General features: G+C 35.2%; 1 protein-coding gene across 1 annotated transcript; it reads right to left on the reverse strand.

The window, feature by feature from the left end:
- Positions 1-488: 488 nt before the first annotated feature.
- On the reverse strand, positions 489-7368 carry LOC131875777 (uncharacterized). Its single transcript, XM_059220450.1, has 2 exons — positions 7001-7368; positions 489-690 (listed from the first exon to the last, which is right to left on the reverse strand). The coding sequence occupies exons 1-2, from the start codon at positions 7366-7368 to the stop codon at positions 489-491; spliced, it is 570 nt and encodes a 189-aa protein (XP_059076433.1).
- Positions 7369-19203: the final 11835 nt, after the last annotated feature.

A 19203-nucleotide genomic window follows, 5' to 3' on the forward strand; every position in this document is an offset into this window, starting at 1 on the left:
GTATCTTCCTCAAATTTTTCTGAGTTTTCTTATAGACCTATGCATTCTTGCCCAACAATATTTTGTCTGTTCCCTTGTTTTGCTTCTAAATTTGTCTTTATTTTCTCTAAGTATTCTATCAACTTTTGTCTTAGAAATTACTGGACAGAGTTGCACTAACTCATACTCCCTTATTCTCTCATCTTCTATGTTAGCCGTATGCCTTCTGGCATCCAAAATTTCATATAAACCCTTCAGAACCATTGATGATAATTCTATCAGGGCTTTACTATATGAATTCATGCATTCTACAAAGACTTCTTCTAATGTCCTTTTTTTCCATTTTCATAACAATTCTCATACCATTAAGATATATGCTTCTAATTCCCTTCCTTGACAGTTGCATCACCAATATGACTAAATGTGATGGGAGGCACAATAGTGTGTTTACCTTGGAGTTTCCTAGTCTTCAAGGCTTCATCAAGCTCAATTTTTTCCTTCTTGTTTGATCAAGATCTTCTAGATTGCTCAGCTTCAACTTTCTGCTTCTTGCTAGGCTGACCTTCATCAGTTGGTTGCTTCTTGACTACCCTGGAAAAAGTAGCACTCTTCTTAACTTCCCTCACTGCTTCATCAGATTTTGTCTCTTCTTCTGCAATGGCTACCACATAGACTCTTTCTGGCTTCTTTTTCATCCTCTTCTCAGCTCCACTGGATGATTTGGATTGAGGCTTAGGTAGGGGAACAAGGTTTTGAGCACCGAAGGAAGCTATTGATCATATTTTCCTTTGCTTAGGAGGAGTGACCAGTTTAATCTTCCTGGGTTTTACCATGTCCTCCTTTTTCAAGATGTTTTTCTCCCTGGCCCTTCGGACTGCTTCCTTTGTAATGCCCATCTCCTCTACAATTTGCTCCACTTCCTTCCTTCTTTTCCTCTACTTTCCAGGTCTGGTGAATTGGGAGTGCAAGCTCAAACTTTTCTCCTTATAATTCCAAATATTTCTTCCTTTTCATCCTTTGACTTACTCAGAAGATGCTAAGCATATAAATCAAGAGTATTTGCATCAACTTCATACCCCATGGGCATGATCCACACTATCCCTGGTTCAACAACCTCCATTAGATATTGGTCAATTTCTACCATGAAGCATATGGTATTCTCATACTTCTCCATTATTTCCTTCTAGATCCTTTCCCCACTCTAGATCATACCTTGGAAGGATTTGAGGTGACCCCACGGGATAGCTTTATGTGCTTGTGCATCTCCCCATCCTTGTAAGGCTTCTTTGATATGCACTGCCATTGGTTTTCCATATGCCCATTGAACTTTACCTACACTAGGGATCTCCTTCATGAAATAGAAAGCCAAACAGATAGCCAGACTACCAAACTTGAATACATGCTTCTTGTCATGTTTAATCTTCTTTAGATTACTCATTAGCTCACTTTGAAGAACTCCACACAGATCATACAACTTGTCCTACTTAAGTATTTGATATGTTGCATATATTGTCGTACCAGAGATTGAGTTTGCTCTGCTAGATTGGTAGACCTTATAGCCCATAACCATGGATGCAAATCTAGCATCATACTCAACAATGTCATGGATTGTCATCGATCTTCTATCATGTTGGGAACTAGTTTCATCTCTCACTATCTGATTCTTCACATTCCTTAGACTAGGAACCTCACTGGTTGCATTCAAGCATTCACAGCTTGGATTTCTTGTGTGGTGATCTTGTGCAGTTTATCAAGCCACATTAATTCATCATGAACCCTGCTCAAAATGTATCTCACCCATTCTAGTTCATCGAAAATTGGAAAGTTCACGAACTGAATGAAACCCTTGTCCTACAGAGATTTGAATTCTCGTTTATGGTTTCCCATGCCATCCATCATGTGCTTGTTGTATAGAGTTAGTATTGCAATGTTTCGAAGCTCCTCAATCTTGCAATGGATATATGCCTAATATATTCAATGTGCAACATGCCATATGACATAAATGAAATGCTCCATTCGGATCATCTTCCATCGATTTGAATGGGTTTTTCTTGAACTTAGGCCTTCCCTATTAGTTACCTCAACAACCAACAGAGTCACCATACCAAATGATGTCATTTCCAAATTATAGGTTATGAAAAATAAGCTCAAACTCAAAGAATACATTTTTATCTTCACCAAATCACTTCAAAGCTCTGGTTTAGGAGCACAATCTCTTTCACCACACTCATTTTCTCTTTCTCTTGAACCACAATGTGAGAAATCAATGTTAAAATGCCTTTTTATCCTCTAAATACCTAACTTTTAGGTGCAATAAATTCTCAACCCTAAACTTTCCCAGATTCTCTATTTCTCAAGAATATTGTACTGGAGCATGAAATCGGCATAAATTCTTCCAGAGATCTTTCAGGACCAGCTGCACAACCATCTACAATCATCTACAACCTGTCGCAGCTAGTTACAAATCTCAGATAGGGGTTTTAAGGATCTGCATGAAAAGATTCCCCCTAAGACCAATTGCCTTAGTTGCCAGATGAGGTTCGAAAACCGAAATCAGGTGTGGACTCATTCTATGTATTAGAATCATCCTTCTTGACCCATATCTTCTTGTGTTTCTCTTTGATTTCTTCAACCTTTTCTTTGCCTTTATCATTTTATTTGTTCTTGTCTGTCAGGGCATTCTTCCTCACATTCTTGCTTCTACAATATTTTGCAATGTGACTGAATTTGTTGCAACCAAAGAAAACAATGTTCTTTCTCTGATTAAGCTTAGAATAACCTTGATTTCCCCTTGACATGAATTGATTAGCAATGTGTCCAAATCTTCCACAAGCATAGCATCTCACATTTCTCCTATTTACCCTACTTTTGCATTCATTTGAATTATGACCATACTTGTTGCAATTGAAACATTGTCTGAAGAATGATGAATTATTTTGATTTGCCCTATTTCTGCATTGACTTACCATATGACCAAATTTATTGTAAATAAAATATTAACCATTGAATATATAGGCATTAGGTTGTCTTACCAGAGATCTCTTATTCTTCTGATGATGAGGTTTAAAATTGCTTTGTCTAGATCTAGAGCTTTCTGCTTTTTCATATTCAAGTCCTCACTTGTCTTTTCCACATCTCTGACTTTGTAGTATCTCATCTAGCCTGGTTGAGATAGCTTTGAATTTTTCTTTGTACTCTTTAGCAATGGTAATTTAATCTCTCAGAATTATGATATGCCTTTCAAACTCTTGCTTATTATTCTTAGATTGCACCAATTGAAGCCTCAACTGGTCATTTTCACAATTCAGTATGCAACATTCATCAGACCTATCTTTCAATGACTAAGTCATATTTTCCTCAGTCTTCTTCATGTCTTGAATCTCCTTAGTTAGCTTCACCATAATGGATTGCATTTCACTCTTCAATACTACATTATCTCTAGCAATTTTTTCACATTCATCTGTCTTGTCTTTTAGAATTTGCTCATCAATGCTTTGATCTTATTTCTCCTTGAGTTTTTCCATCAACTCCTTTCTCTTCTCTCTAGATGTGTTCACTTGTTCTTTCAATGAATCAATGAAATCTTTAGCAGCACTCAAATATTTTTCAGGCTACTTGCTTATTTTCTTGCTAGATCTAGATCTTGAAGTGCCACAGTAAGTTGTTTCTACAAACTGGAGTCTATTGATTCACTCTTCCAGATCTTCTTCAAGTTGTTAGGTTTCCTCCGAGGAACCAAACTCTAATACCAATTGTTGGAATTAATGAACACTTAGAAGGGGGGGGGGAGGTGAATCAGTATTCTGCAATTAACAACTTTATTAAACTGATTCTTAAACTACTAGATGTAAATGAATAAAAGAAAAGTGTAGAAACCTAATGCAAACAACCACAAAACCATAACACTGGAATTTTTATGCAAAAATATAGAAAGGGAAAAACCATGGTGGGATTGAGACCCGCAATATTATAATACTATGATCAAGAGGATAATAATATTATAAGAGGGGAATGCACATGCATTCAGGCACACTGCCTAGAGCTCACTGCTTAGTTAAAAAAGATGGCTACAACCCCAGAGGACTCACTTTCCTAAAAATGATTTACAATGACAACAAGAATGTCTAAACTGATGAGTAGCATCTACAAATGCCAAAGTACAATTTCAGTTAAGCACAAAGTGACTGTCTTCCATTGTTCTGATAATTTGTTATGTTCTACTACTCTGTCATATATCGTAACACAAAATCAAAGATAGTGCATGTGAAAATGCATACTAATGCTCATACACTCTTTGTACATCTTCATTCATAATCAAAATGATCATAGAGATCGACCTTATATATCTATAGCACTTGATTAGGTCACCACAATGTCGACTTCAAAATATTTGCAAAACATGAAATGTGTAACAAGAAGTTAGCTCAATCTGATTATAAATCCACATGTGAACCTATACAAATTGATTATACGCTTCACATATGTTGGCCCCGCCACCTCGAACTCAAAACCAATCACTAAAATCATCCCAAAGATTGCACATAATATGCTACACAAAAATAACCTCATTCTTCCTGAAATATTGGATACTGGATCTCCAATATTGCACGAGAATGAATACTGAAGGCTAGGATTGTGAATTAATTTGTTTCAAACATCCAATCAACTAACTCTTCCACTATAGCCAAAATTAAGTTCTACTCAATGTACCTATACTATGTTGCATACTGAGCTACACCTTCTAGACTTAAGCAAAATGAATATCAAACTTCTTGTATAATAATTTTGCATATACCAGATATGATTTCTAAACTAATTTTCCATCAATGACAACCCCCAAAAATTCCTGAAGCACTAATCTCAACCGGTACAGTGTCTCTTGCCAGCAAACACTTAGTAAAAAATGACTAAGTGTCAAAATCAACACCAAACATGTACAGACTGCAAAACTCAAAGTCTTAAAATTTTGGAACTCCCGTTGAGATAAATACAACCTTTTTCACTCCCACTTTGACATCAATGGCAAAGGTAGGGATCTGGATGACAAAGCTCAAATCAACTTTACATACAGTAGCACATATACACACAGTCTTTACATGAACTGAAAGATATCTGCAAAAAAAAGTTTTCAATGAGATCAAGTGACTATCCCAACCTTTCTTAAGGCACTCCAAATCCGAGATTAGGCCACTGAAGAGATACACTTGCATTTCCATTGACTGAAGATCAATAAAATCATGTGTGGTAATAGCATCTTGAGCTTCCTTCAATGCACTGATCATGGTGTATAACTTGGGAGTAATGAAGCTTCGAAGCCTACCAACTCTACTAATAATCTTCTCATTTTCATGGCTCAAATTCTTGATCTTGTCAAGCAATGTTATAACATGAGTTTCCTAACTGGCCACTGAGACTAACAAAGGATCAAAGGACTATGATATTCCTACTAGTATCTTCTTATTCTCCAAAATTTGTTTCTCAATATCTACAACAAACATAGAAAATGATAAATAAGACTTGTAGACATTTCCTCCTTTTGATAAGGCATCTTGGATACCTTTTACACATGTGTCTAGCAAGCTTCTATCATTGGCAATCATCTTTTGAAGCTCACTAAATCTCTTAACATCAATTTCATTCTAAACCTTAGTCTTTGTTGACTTTGTTGGCAAGGGGCCAGCATCCCTCGCGGGGATTCAGGACATGTTTTAACAACCTCATGTGGATTCTATAAGTATAGTGGTTGTATCAAGCATTGAAAGGTCAATCTTTTGGTGCAACGTCAACCCTAGCTTGTCACAAGTGGTAACATAGCTTGGTCAAAATTTTGAATCACGTAGGCCATGGCAAGTGACACTGGGAGGGAGATTGTTGGAAAGTGGGCCAACGTCCCTTGTGGGGATTCATGACATCATTTAATAGCATCCTGTGGAATCTATAAGTCTAGTGGTTGTATCAGGCATTGAAAGGTCAATCTTTTGGTGCAACGACAACCCTATCTTGTAACAGATTTCTCTAATAATTAAAAATGAGTACTCACATAATTTATCAGGTTCTTAAGCTTCTTAGATGGAGAATCTGAAGTTTCCTTCACATAAGTAGGCATAGTATTTTCAAGAATACCCGATGCAAGATTTAACAACTCACTATCCTCCATATGTGACTTCAAAATTTACTTTCTAGCCTTAGCCTGAGCAAGGGTTGCTAACTTCAATTTTTGTATAGGAGAAAGGGTATCCAAGTTGATTGGTCCTTGGGATAGTGTTGGATCATCAAAAATCTGCTTATCTTTCTCAAGAAAATCTTTCACATCCTCTTTAGTGTCTCTTTCTTCAACCTTCTTATCCTCTACATCAACTTTTGCCTTGAATTCATTCAAACCTACATCACCAACTGGAGCTTGAGTCTTCATAGGTTGATCTGAAGGATTATGAGTATCCTCACCCTTATTATATTTACCTATTTACTCTTCACCCTTATTCAACTCATCTTCTTTCTTATCTTTATCTACATCTACCTTTTCTGGAATAGAGGAAATATTTGTATTAACTAATTCAACTTTTGGTTGCTCTTTTTGAACTTCCAAAATTGATTAGACAACATCCTACTGATTTTGTTCCAAAATTGGCTTCAAAAATTTCTCTATATCTTTCATCACTTCATCTATTTGCCCAATCATGAGCTTGTTTATTCTAGTTTTGCTCCTAAAATGCTTTTGAGCTTCTTTAAGCTTTTTTTTCTTTCATCTACTACTATGACCAGACATATATTAACTATTACATATTCTTGTAGCCTATCATCCTCTACTTTTGTAGTACCTCTTCTCAAATTTATTAGATTGTACAAACTTTTAGGTATCTCTGACATAATCTCAATAGGATCTCTATTGAAAATGTTTAAATATTTCACTATAGCTTCCTCTAGAGTTATTTTCCCAACATCATCAAACTTGTCATAAAATTCTATGAAAGGTTTCAAATTACCTTGCATAGTGACAACCTCTTTAACCTCATGAACTTACATATCTGACTTATTAGAATTTGTCTTTACCTTCTTGCTAGCTTGGCCTTCACTAGAGGGCTTTTCCTTAGATACTTTTGTGGCTTTGGTGCCCTTGGTCTTTATTTTCTTTACCTCTTCATCAGATTCAGTCTCCTCATCATCCTTTACAAACACATACACCCTTGTGATTTTGTCTTTCTTCCTCTTCTCACCCTTACTAGATGGCTTGGCTGGAGATTCTGTTGATTTGGCAAAACCAGATGAGGGAGAGACATTTCTAGTCTGCTTTTTCTTAGGAGAAGAGGCTTCTGGACTAGTTGATTCAATCTTCACTGGTTTCTCAGCTTGCAGAGTTCTCTTCCTTAGAGATTCCAATAGTCTACGCATATTCTTAAATGTTCTTTCTCATATTTCTCTAAATTTCAGGCTTTTGAGTTGAGAATGCAATTTCAAGTCCTCAACAAATGTACCAAACCTCTCTTCCAAAGGATCTACTAGTTTTCTTAGGATATGTTGTGCATATAGCTCAATATTTTTCTCATCCACCTCATACCCCATAGGCATGATCCACACTATTCTCGGTTCAACTACTTCCATCAAACATTGGTCTGTGTCAACCATGAAGAAAAATGTATCTTTATACTTTTCAACTATAGACTTAGGGATCCTCTCCCTATCTTGCATTGCACTCTGAAATTTTTTGAAGTAACCCTAGAGAACAGTTGTTTAGGTCTTGCTATCCCTAATGTTGTACAGAAGATCTCGAATTTAGATAGCTATCGGTCTGTCATATGCCCATTATACTTGACCTACTCCTAGAATTTCATTCATGAAATAAAAGAATAAGCACATAATTAAACTACCATATTTAAAAGTGTTATTTTTGTCCTATTTGATCTTTGCTAGGTTCTTCATTAGATCACTTTAAAGTAATTCACATAGATCATACTTCTTGTCTTCCCAGATCATCTCGTATGCTACATATATGGTGGTTTTGGATACTGAATTCTCCCTGGTGGAGCTATAAATTTTATACCCGATAACCATGGAAGAAAATCTTACATCATCCTCAAGAATATCATTTATAGTCATAGCTCTTGTGTCAAATTTTGAATCGGTTGCATCAGAGACAATCTATCTCTTTACATATTTTAGTGTGGGAAGATTACCGATTGAGCATAGACCTGCTATGGCTCTAATGGTACTCTTAGTGATATTGAATGACTTTTTCAACTACTAAAACTCATTGTGCATCCTGTTGAGCACATACAAGACCCACTCATGTTCATTGAACAACGAGAATCAAACAAAGTACAAAAAATTCTTCTCTTCCAACACTTTGAATTTAGGTTTGAGCCTAAAATTATTATCTAGTAGCTGATTATTGTAAAGATTCAACAAATGAGAGCTTCCCAACTCTTCAAGGTTCACATGAATATAAACCCTAATGTCCTCCACATGTAAAACATCATATGGGACCGATGAAAATGTACCTTGCGGGTCAGTTTTGAATGAAACAAATGGGTTCTTCTTGAAATTGGGTCGAGCCCTTTTGGTAATATTGACAACCAGAGGGGTATCCATCTTCGGAATTATTGAATCAAAAAATTTTGTGGAGAAAAATATTTTCTTACCCGGATTAGGATTTCACATGGGAATCTGGATCACCCTTTGGTTTCTTGGCAAATATTCATGCAAAGTGCCCTCCTCTTTTTCTCTTGAATGCAAAGTGATAAATGAAGGTGAGAGATTTAGTTTAATCATTTGCATACCTAACTTTTAGGGTGCATTAAATGCATTTTATCATAACCTTCTAGATACAGCTTTTACAGACATCTCACAAAGATCTGTGGATCTTAATTTTTACTTAGAATTTTTTTGGAGATCATCTCACATCATCTGCAATACCCTAACACAACATCCACCAACTTTTTGGATTTGGGTACAATCTGCTACAGGGGGTGCATAATATTTTCATGAAAACTCCCCATAGGTTGGAGGCCTTAATTCAATTCTCAAAGGAATTTCCAGCACCAGATTTAGGTTCGGATCCATTTCCTGCATTAGACTCGCTCTTCTCAACCCTTGTCTTCTTCATTTGATCCTGAATCTCATCCACTTTCACTTTACCTTTATTGTATGCGTGCACATTCTTATTTTTGTCTGTCGGACCATTCCTATTCACATTTTTGCTTTTACAAAATCTTGGAATGTGACCGGATTTGTTGCAATTGTATCACACCACATTTTTTTGTCTAGGCCTAAAACTCCCTTGATTTCCACTTTATCTGCATTGATTAGCAATGTGTCCAAACCTACTGCATGCATAGCATCTAATGTTCCTTCTATTGAAAGAGTTATTCATCATCCTTTTGCATTCATTTGACTTATGTCCATACTTATTGCATTTGAAACATTTACCAAAAAAGGATGAACCATTATGATTCATTCTATGTCTTTAGTGAACAATTTTATGACCAAATTTATTGCAAACAAAGCATTTACCATTGAACTTTTGAGCATTAGGTTCTCTTACCGAAGACCTTCTAGATTTGTACTTCTGATTTGTTGACTTAGGATTGCTTTGACCAAATCTAGAGCTTTCACCTTTCTCAAATACAAGACCTCTCTTGTCATCTACATCCTTCTGGCTTCCAACCATCTCATCAAGCTTAGTTGAGCTAATATTGAACTTCTCCTTGTACTCATTCATAGTAGCAAGTTCATCTCTAAGAATGATAATCTTTCTTTCAATCTCTTGCTCATTACTCATGGATTGTTGCAGTTCAAGCTTCAGTTGATCATTCTCATAGTTAAGTCTACAACATTCATCTGATCTTTCTTTCAAATATTGATTAAGACCTTCTTCATTCTTCTTTCTTCCCTTAATCTCCTTGGTTAGTCTCATCATAATGGATTTCATATCATGTTTCAAGACTACATTATATCTTGTAAGTTTCTCACATTCTTTGGATTTCTCCTTTAGGTCTTCATTCAGGTGATCATCTTCCATGGATTTTCTCTCTTTCTCTTTCAACTTATCACAGAGTTCCTTTCTCTTTTCTCTTGACTTGTTCAATTGATCTTTCAATGACTAAATGAAGTTCTCAGCATCTTTAAGGTTCCCTTGCAACTCCAGGACTTCAACTTTGGACCGATTAGGATAATCAAGTGCAATAAGAAGATGGTGTTGAAGACTACTAGAATCCATTGAATCACCTTCACAAATCCTCCTCAAGCTATAAAATTTATTCTGAGGGACTAGTTTTTGATACCAATTGTTGGAATCAAGTAACACAGAGAGGGGGGGTGAATTAGTGTTCTGCAATTTTTAACCTTATTAATCTGATACTTCAACCATTTAATGCATATGAATAAAAGAAAGATGTAAGAAACATAAACTAGATATCCACAACACCATAACACCAATATTTTATACATGGAAACCCGATTAAGGGGGAAAAAATGATGGGGATGAACCCATAATATAAATATACTCTGCAAAAGTATAAATATTACAGTTGGGAATGCACATGCATTCAGACACACTACTTAGAGCTCACTACTCAAAAACATCAAGGGCTACAACCCAGGGAAGACTCATTATCTTACAAATGAGTTACAACAGATTACTCAAATACATGAACTAAGCAATACAAATGCCAAATTATAGTTTTGGTTAAGCATAATAATCAAACTTTCCTCATTTATCTCGCTCTTCTTTGCCACTATTCAGCATCAATCTGAAGTACAAATCTTTGACTTGCACATGTGAAACTATGCACAATCAATTATCAACACCTTTTGCATACCCAAAATGGTCAATTACATCGATCTTATATATCCGCAACATGAAATCATATCAACTACATGTTGGCTCAAGAATATTTACCATATTCACCAAACGTGTATGAACAGTCAGCTAGATATGATCTCCAATGCATATGTAGACCAAAAAGAATTGTCCACATGCTTCCCATAAGCTGGCTAAACATCCTCGAACACAAAAACAATCAACAAATCGGCTCCAACAATTCCACACAATGATCAACCACACAAGTCGGCCATACTATATTGTTCTACCCAAATAAATTATTTACCGGACCTTCAAATTTGTACAACACTTGTCACCAAAGGTTAAGATCATGGGATAAGGTACATCAGACATCTATCAAGATTCCCATATCTTTGCAATAAAAAAATTCAACTGAGATGAAATACCGACCGAAATACTAAACTTTGTCAGATGCCCTATTCTAACTTTACTGGACTTAACCAAATCTACAATCTAACTTCCAGTATAGGAAAATTTTGAATTATGGGTAGAATATCTTACTAGAGTTGCCAACAATGACAACATCAGATGAGTTGTGTAGTGTCTCTTGCCAACAATCTCCCCCTTTTGTATTGATAGCAACACTTAGTGATAAATGACTAAGTGTTGAAATCAGTACCAAACATATATACACTGCAAATATCAAAGTCTCAAAATTCTGGAGCTCCCCTTGAGATAAATAAAACATTTTTTACTCCCCTTCACTCCACCTCTGAAATCAATGGAAAAGGTAGGGATATGGATGCCAAAGTTCAAATCAAAACTCTATATACAATTTATATGTCCCTTCCCCTTACATCCACTATATTGTGTGAAAATCTTGAGCATTCCTTTATTGAATGTGTAAGTAGATATTTATTTATATATAAGTTTAAATATATTCTTAGTTTGTTCCTATCATACACCCAATTCTACAACAATACAATTTATAAGTTAGATACAGCTTCTTGAGACCTTAATCTGCATATATTTTTTATTGTATGTATAATATCCATGTTGTTTTCAACTTCTTGTGTGTGTGTGTGTGCTTATCATGTACCCAAATACAATTTATAAATATTATCCAACTTCTATTAGTTTAATTTTTTTATTCATTGCAATCATAGGTTAACAATCCTCGTCTGCATATATGTATACATATAAATAACTTCATATAGCTCTACAACCTTCCTCTTGCTCTTATCTTGAGTAATAGGTTATGTGTTGGGAACAACAATGAAGGAAAACTGATATAGTGGGGGGCATGAATCATTTTTCATCGAATCCTAAAACTTAACCAAAATATAGATTTTGATAAACTAAAACAATAAAAATGATAAGAACAACCACAACACCAAGATTTTGACGTGGAAAACTCAGTTAAGGGAAAAACCACAGTGGGAACCTACCCACAATAAGATGATACTTCACAGTAGTATGTGAAAATAATTCCAATGGGGAATGCACATGCATTTAGGCTCACTGCCTAGAGCTCAAAACTCAAGATACAATAACTCAGAAGGTTACAACTCTCAAGGAAGTCTCATTGACTTACAAAAATATTTGCACTACAATACAGAAGGAATGAACTATAATAATAGCATCTGCTAATGCCTGATGACAGTTCCGATTAAGCACAATTGTCTGCTATGCAATACCTCAACTCAATACACCACATCTAAAGATGAATCCTTGTTTTCACATACACCTCTCTTTGATAATGCAGACACAACCTCGATACCTAAATTACATGACTATAACACCTATTTATACAATTCATCAACCTTGACAACAAGGTCGGCTAAACCCTCAACTCACAATTACAAAATTACATCACACAATACAAAGATAAACCACTAGACCAATATAATGATATACATGACATAGTATGGACCCAAATTAAATTTTCAAAAGCTCATCACCACCGATAATCACACCAAGATCAACAGCAACATGCTACACCACCAAGGAAACCATATAACATGAAGAATATCACCAGATCAGCAAGATCACCAAAAAAAAACACGACGATCAATGCAGATCATCAAAAGAAATAGGAAACAATTAGGAAACACCAGCAAGAACATTAGGATCATCAACAACAGCTGCACCAACATCACTTATCAAATCTTCATCGATCAACATTTGAACCTCAAGAACACTCAAACAACAACAACTGTCATGAAGAAAGATAACTTTCAGAGAACCAACTCACAAACCATCTAAAACAAAGATACATAAGACCATCCCAAACAATCTCCCAAAATCGCAACTCAAGATCTTATCACACCGGAATATACTAAAGGAAATACAAAACTCTTCAAAGAACTGATAAAACAACCAAACTACAAACCGGATCATATAATATGATCAATTAAGCTTCCCGGATCACTAAAACCAATAAATAAGGATGTAATGATACTAGAAATACTACATACACCAAACCATGATCCTAATAAACCAAGCTGCAATTGCCGAAGCAATAAATCATAGGAATATGTTGACGTCAATGACAACAACATATCCTAGCAGCAACAATATCCAACAAACTCCCCCTTTGGCATTGATGGTAACATATAGATTGTTAGTTAAGATGAGAGGGGGAGTGAATCATAAAAACTTCACTATACAATATATTCACCAGATTCAACCTCGGTAGCCTTTACTGATATGCAACTATGATTGTAAATCATTCAATACTCATAAACAGATACACTTAAAACATCATAATACATTTAACACCAGATTTAACGTGGAAACCCAAATAGGGAAAAACTACTGTGGGATTTCGGACCCACTAAGAAATATACCATTCTAGAGTATGCTCCGTTAAAAGCTAATCCAGTTATAGATTATAAAACCACATTGCTAGATGTGACCCACTTACGGGATTTCCCTCAGACTTGTTAGAGTCTTGCACTTTGTTACAAGTGACCTTGTCAAAGGATTTCAAACACTCATTTAGAATAATACATTGCGAGAGGGTTTACAAATAAGACTGTTAAGTCCACTTAGTTAAGAGATTTTCTGTCACTTACAAAATAAATAACAGTAATAAAATATATCTACAACTTCACATCTGAAATGCTAAAGCAAATTCTATTTGCTCAAAACAATCTTGTCATAAGACTTATCTTGTCCCTTGTTGGGCTTGTTGGGCTTCTCAATCTATTCTTCAATCAGATCTTCAAGCTTCTGTGCTCGGTAAACATTATTGTAGCATCATTGTGCATACATTTGCCCACATTCATTGTTCATCAACAATTCCTTATTTATAAACAATTTCTAACCTCTTAATCTCCTTGATCACATTTCCCATGATCAATCTTAGCCATCAACTCATCAAACTTGACTAGGTTCAATGTATCCTTCAATCTGAAAATGGTTTACCTCACCTTGGAACTTGCATTCCTTCCTTGGAACTTGTGCTAGGTTATTATGGTTCAATCTATACTATAGATCTTCCTCTTGATTTTCAATGTCGTAGATCCTCAACAAACTTCTTGCATGACATACCAATCATCTAATCAACTCCAGCTCATTGGTATTCTACATTTAATAATGTATTTATCCATCCAATGCATTCTGTTATTACTCGGTTGTTACTTGGTAAATACTGAACTTCACCAGTAGACATTCTACCTTCTTTAACCGATATCGATAACCTTAGGGTTTACCGACTAGGTACCTTAGGGTTTTCTGACTAGGTTCTTTGCTCGGTGACATAGTACAGTATTAAACTTATAATCAACAACATATGTAGGATATCAAAACAATCAAAACAACATGATCTCATCATTGTCTAACTTAGTAATAGCTGCCCATTGAATAACTTATTATTCCCCTTCATTATCACATTCTTTTTATGTCACTTACCGACCTCTTAATACTTATCAAAATTTACTCTTTAAGAGATGGCAACATCATACTGAATCAGAAAATCAATTTCTTGACATCAATGACAAAATAATATTATTAAGACAGTAATCATCCTTCTTCGGTTATATCAATAATCTCCAACAACCTTCTCAATATCCTTATTGAAATGCCAACAATCTCCTTTCTATTGAAATATTCATTTTTAAATTCCTCTTTTACTATTCTCGGTTCAAATTCAGATATCAGACATGTGTTATGTCTCAGTTTGTTCCTTGTCATCACTGGATCATCCTTATCTCCTATAATCTGACTTGATGCATGATTTCTTCTCACATATTTGGCTAATATAGGCTCGGTAGGCTCTGTATGATCTTCTTCATCACAAGGTAACTGGATATTATCTTCATTCTCTTCAGTAACTTTCTCAATAGGACTTCTTAGTTGAACATAAACAAATTCTTCATAATTTTCTAGTTCTTTGGAATTTCCTTCATCATTTCTTTCTGTAAATTCATCAATTTTCACATTTGCACTTTCTACTATTTTGGTAGAAGATTTGATCAGACATTTAAATGCTTTACTTCTAGAGGAATAGCCAAGAAATGTTCCTTCCCCTCTTTTCTGATCAAACTTTCCATTTCTGTCATCTTTGTGAACATAACATCTACTTCCAAATATTTTAAAATAACTTACATTGGGTTTCTTATCATACCAAATTTCATATGGTGTCTTCATAGTTCCTTTCTTCAGTTGTACTCGGTTCAAGGTGTAAACTGTAGTGCTTATTTCTTCTCTCCAAAATGTTTGAGGTACCCTCTTTTCTATCATCAGGGTTCTGGCACAACCTACAATAGATCTATTTCTTCTCTCAGCTATCCCATTTTTCTTTGGAGTTCTCAGTGCAGATACTTGCCTTTTTATACCATGATCATTACAAAATAAGTTAAATTCATCAGAAGTGAACTCTCCTCTATCAGATCTAAGACATTTTAGCTATCTTCCTATTTCATTTTCAACTCTTGCCTTGTACCATTTGAACATTTAAAGGCTTCTAATTTTTCTTTTAAAACATAACTGACATCATTCTTGAGTAATCATCCACAAATAATATGAAGTATCTATCTCCATAATAACTTTGAACGTTCATAGGACCACAAAGATCAGTGTGCACTAGATCTAAAATTCCTTTAGAAGTGTAGGACCTACTTTTAAAGGTTGAACTTGTCATCTTACCCATCTTGCATCCTCGACATATTGCATTCTCTTGTTTTTCCAGACTCGATAGACCTCTTACTCGGCGCTTCTTACTTATTTTGATCAGGTTATCAAAATTTACATGAAAAAACCTTTAATGCCATAACCAGGTATCTTCTAGTTTAGCATACAGATAATTGTTCTGAGTTGAGTCAAGATGAAATGTATTACCTCTTGTTTGAGTCTCGGTAGTAGCTAGCTTTCCATGCTTGTCATGAACTTTGACAATTCCCTTTTGAAATTCTATTCGGTATCCTGTATTGTTTAGCTATTCTACACTCAACAAATTGTATTTCAAACCTTCAACCCAGTATACATCATCACATTTAGCATTGTCAAGAAGTGTTATAGATCCTTTACCTTTCACCAAACATGGTGCATCATTACCAAATCTTACATATCCTCCATCATAGTCTTCTAATTTAACAAACTTGTGTTTATCACCTGTCATGTGATGTGAGCATCCACTATCTGTGATCCAAGAATCATTTTTATTTATGTGAGATATTAGGGCTTTTTCTTCATACCTTTCTTCATCTGATCCATCTTTGATAGCCACATAAACAACTTCCTCTGTATCAGTCCCATCAGATTTATCATCATTGGAGTCCTCATCAGCTACTAGGCATGTCTTTCTATCTTTCCTTCTGAAGTCTCGGTGTCCTCTGTATTGGTTGTCTTTTTGTCTGTCATCTCGGTATTCTCTCTTTTCACAAGATTCTTTGTCAGGACAGTTAGAAGCCATATGTCCTATTCTATCATAGTTAAAACATTTTAAAGGTAACTTTCCTTTATACTTACCTTTGCCTCTCAGTAACCTTCTGGCTAATAATGCTTCAAACTCTTCTTGCTTTTTGATTTCTTCATATAGTTTGTGTACCTCTTCCATGTTTATGTGAAATCTTTCACTTGCTCCACTATGATTTCCTTCAGTATACTTATACATTCTATCATTGTAATCATTAGATTAACCAATATGAAAAGAACTGAATGCAGATTCAACTTTATTTACCCAAGACCCATTGTTATACAAATTACTTAACTCAAATGCATGTAGCTTACCGATAGTAGCATCCAAAGAGACTGGCATGTTTGGCACAAACCTTAATTCATTGATTGTAGAGACTCGAATGGCATAAGCAGGTAGAAGTGTTCTAAACGACTTACTTGTTACATCCTTTTATTCAATAATTCCTCCTGCTCCTTTGATTTGATTGATAGTTTCCTTTAACCTTGTACTGTATTGGGTTATGTTTTCACCTTCATTCATTCTCATGGATTCAAGTTGACCTCTTAGACTGTCTCCTTTTGCTCTCTGAACATGTTTATCACCACCATACACAGATATAAGCTTGGTCCACATCGCTTTGGCATCGTTGTAGCCTTCTAGATCATTAAACTCTGAGTCGAACTCAAGATGTTATTTCAATCATAGCTTGAATATGTTCTTGCTTTTCCTTTATCTCTTCCATTTCCATTGGGTTGGTGCTAGGTGATATGTAATCATTCTCCAGATAATATGTTGCATCTTCTCCAATTCCTAATAAATGTAGCTTCATCCTTTTCTGCCATATGGAGAAACTTGACTTGTTCAGCTTTGGTGCATCCCTTTTATACATCTTCGGATCTTGCCTCAAGTACCTTTAAACTTTCCTTCCAGAGTCCCAAGCTCTGATACCAATTGTTAGTTAAGATGAGAGGAGGGGGGGGTGAATCGTAAAAACTTCACTCTACAATATATTCACCAGATTCAACCTCGGTAGCCTTTATTAATATGCAACTATGACTGTAAATCATTCAATACTCATAAACAGATACACTTAAAACATCATAACACATTTAACACTAGATTTAACGTGGAAACCCAAATAGGGAAAAACCATTGTGGGATTTCGGACCCACTAAGAAATATACCATTCTATAGTATGCTCTGTTAAAAGCTAATCCAGTTACAGATTACAAAAACACATTGCTAGATGTGACCTGGTTAAGGGATTTCCCACAGACTTGTTAGAGTCTTGCACTTTGTTAGAAGTGACCTTGTTAAAGGATTTCAAACACTCATTTAGAATGTTACCTTGCTAGAGGGTTTACAAATAAGACTATTAAGTCCACTCAGTTAAGAGATTTCTTGTCACTCACAAAATAAATAATAGTAATAAAATATATCTGCAACTTCACATCTAAAATGCTAAAGCAGATTCTATTTTCTCAAAACAATCTTGTCATAAGACTTATCTTGTCCCTTGTTGGGCTTGCTGGGCTTCTCAATCTGTTCTTCAATCAGATCTTCAAGCTTTTGTGCTCAGTAAACATTACTGTAGCATCATTGTGCATACATTTGCCCGCATACATTGTTCATCAACAATTCCTTATTTATAAACAATTTCTAACCGCTTAATCTCCTTGATCACATTTCCCATGATCAATCTTAGCCATCAGATCAGCAAAATTGACTAGGTTCAATGTATCCTTTGATCTGAAAATATTTTACCTCATCTTAGAACTTGCATTCCTTCCTTGGAACTTGTGCTAGGTTATTGTGGTTCAATCTGTCTTGTAGATCTTCCTCTTGATTTTCAATGTCGTAGATCCTCAACAAACTTCTTGCACAACATACCAATCATCTGATCAACTCCAGCTCATTGGTATTCTACATTTAATAATGTATTTATCCATTCAATGCATTCTATTATTACTCGGTTGTTACTCAGTAAATACTGAACTTCACTCGGTAGACATTCTACCTTCTTTAACCAATATCGATAACCTTAGGGTTTACCGACTAGGTACCTTAGGGTTTTCTGACTAGGTTCCTTGCTCGGTGACATAATACAATATTAAACTTATAATCAACAACATATGTAGGATATCAAAACAATCAAAACAACATGATCTCATCATTGTCTAACTCAGTAATAGTTGCCCATTGAATAACTTATTATTCCCCTTCATTATCACATTCTTTCTTTGTCACTTACCAGCCTCTTAATACTTATCAAAACATACTCATTAAGATATGGCAACATCATACTGAATTAGAAAATCAATTTCTTGACATCAATGACAAAATAATATTATTAAGACAGTAATCATCCTTCTTGAGTTATATCAATAATCTCCAACAACCTTCTCAATATCCTTATTGAAATACCAACAATCTCCTTTCTATTGCAATGCCAACATAGATGTGAAAAATAATCAATGCAAAAAAAGAAAACATCTCCAATAGACTCCCCCTAAGACCAAGTAGATAGAACAATTTTTCACATGCT

This window comes from Cryptomeria japonica, chromosome 5 (assembly GCF_030272615.1).
Source record: "Cryptomeria japonica chromosome 5, Sugi_1.0, whole genome shotgun sequence".
Taxonomy (NCBI): Eukaryota; Viridiplantae; Streptophyta; class Pinopsida; order Cupressales; family Cupressaceae; genus Cryptomeria; species Cryptomeria japonica.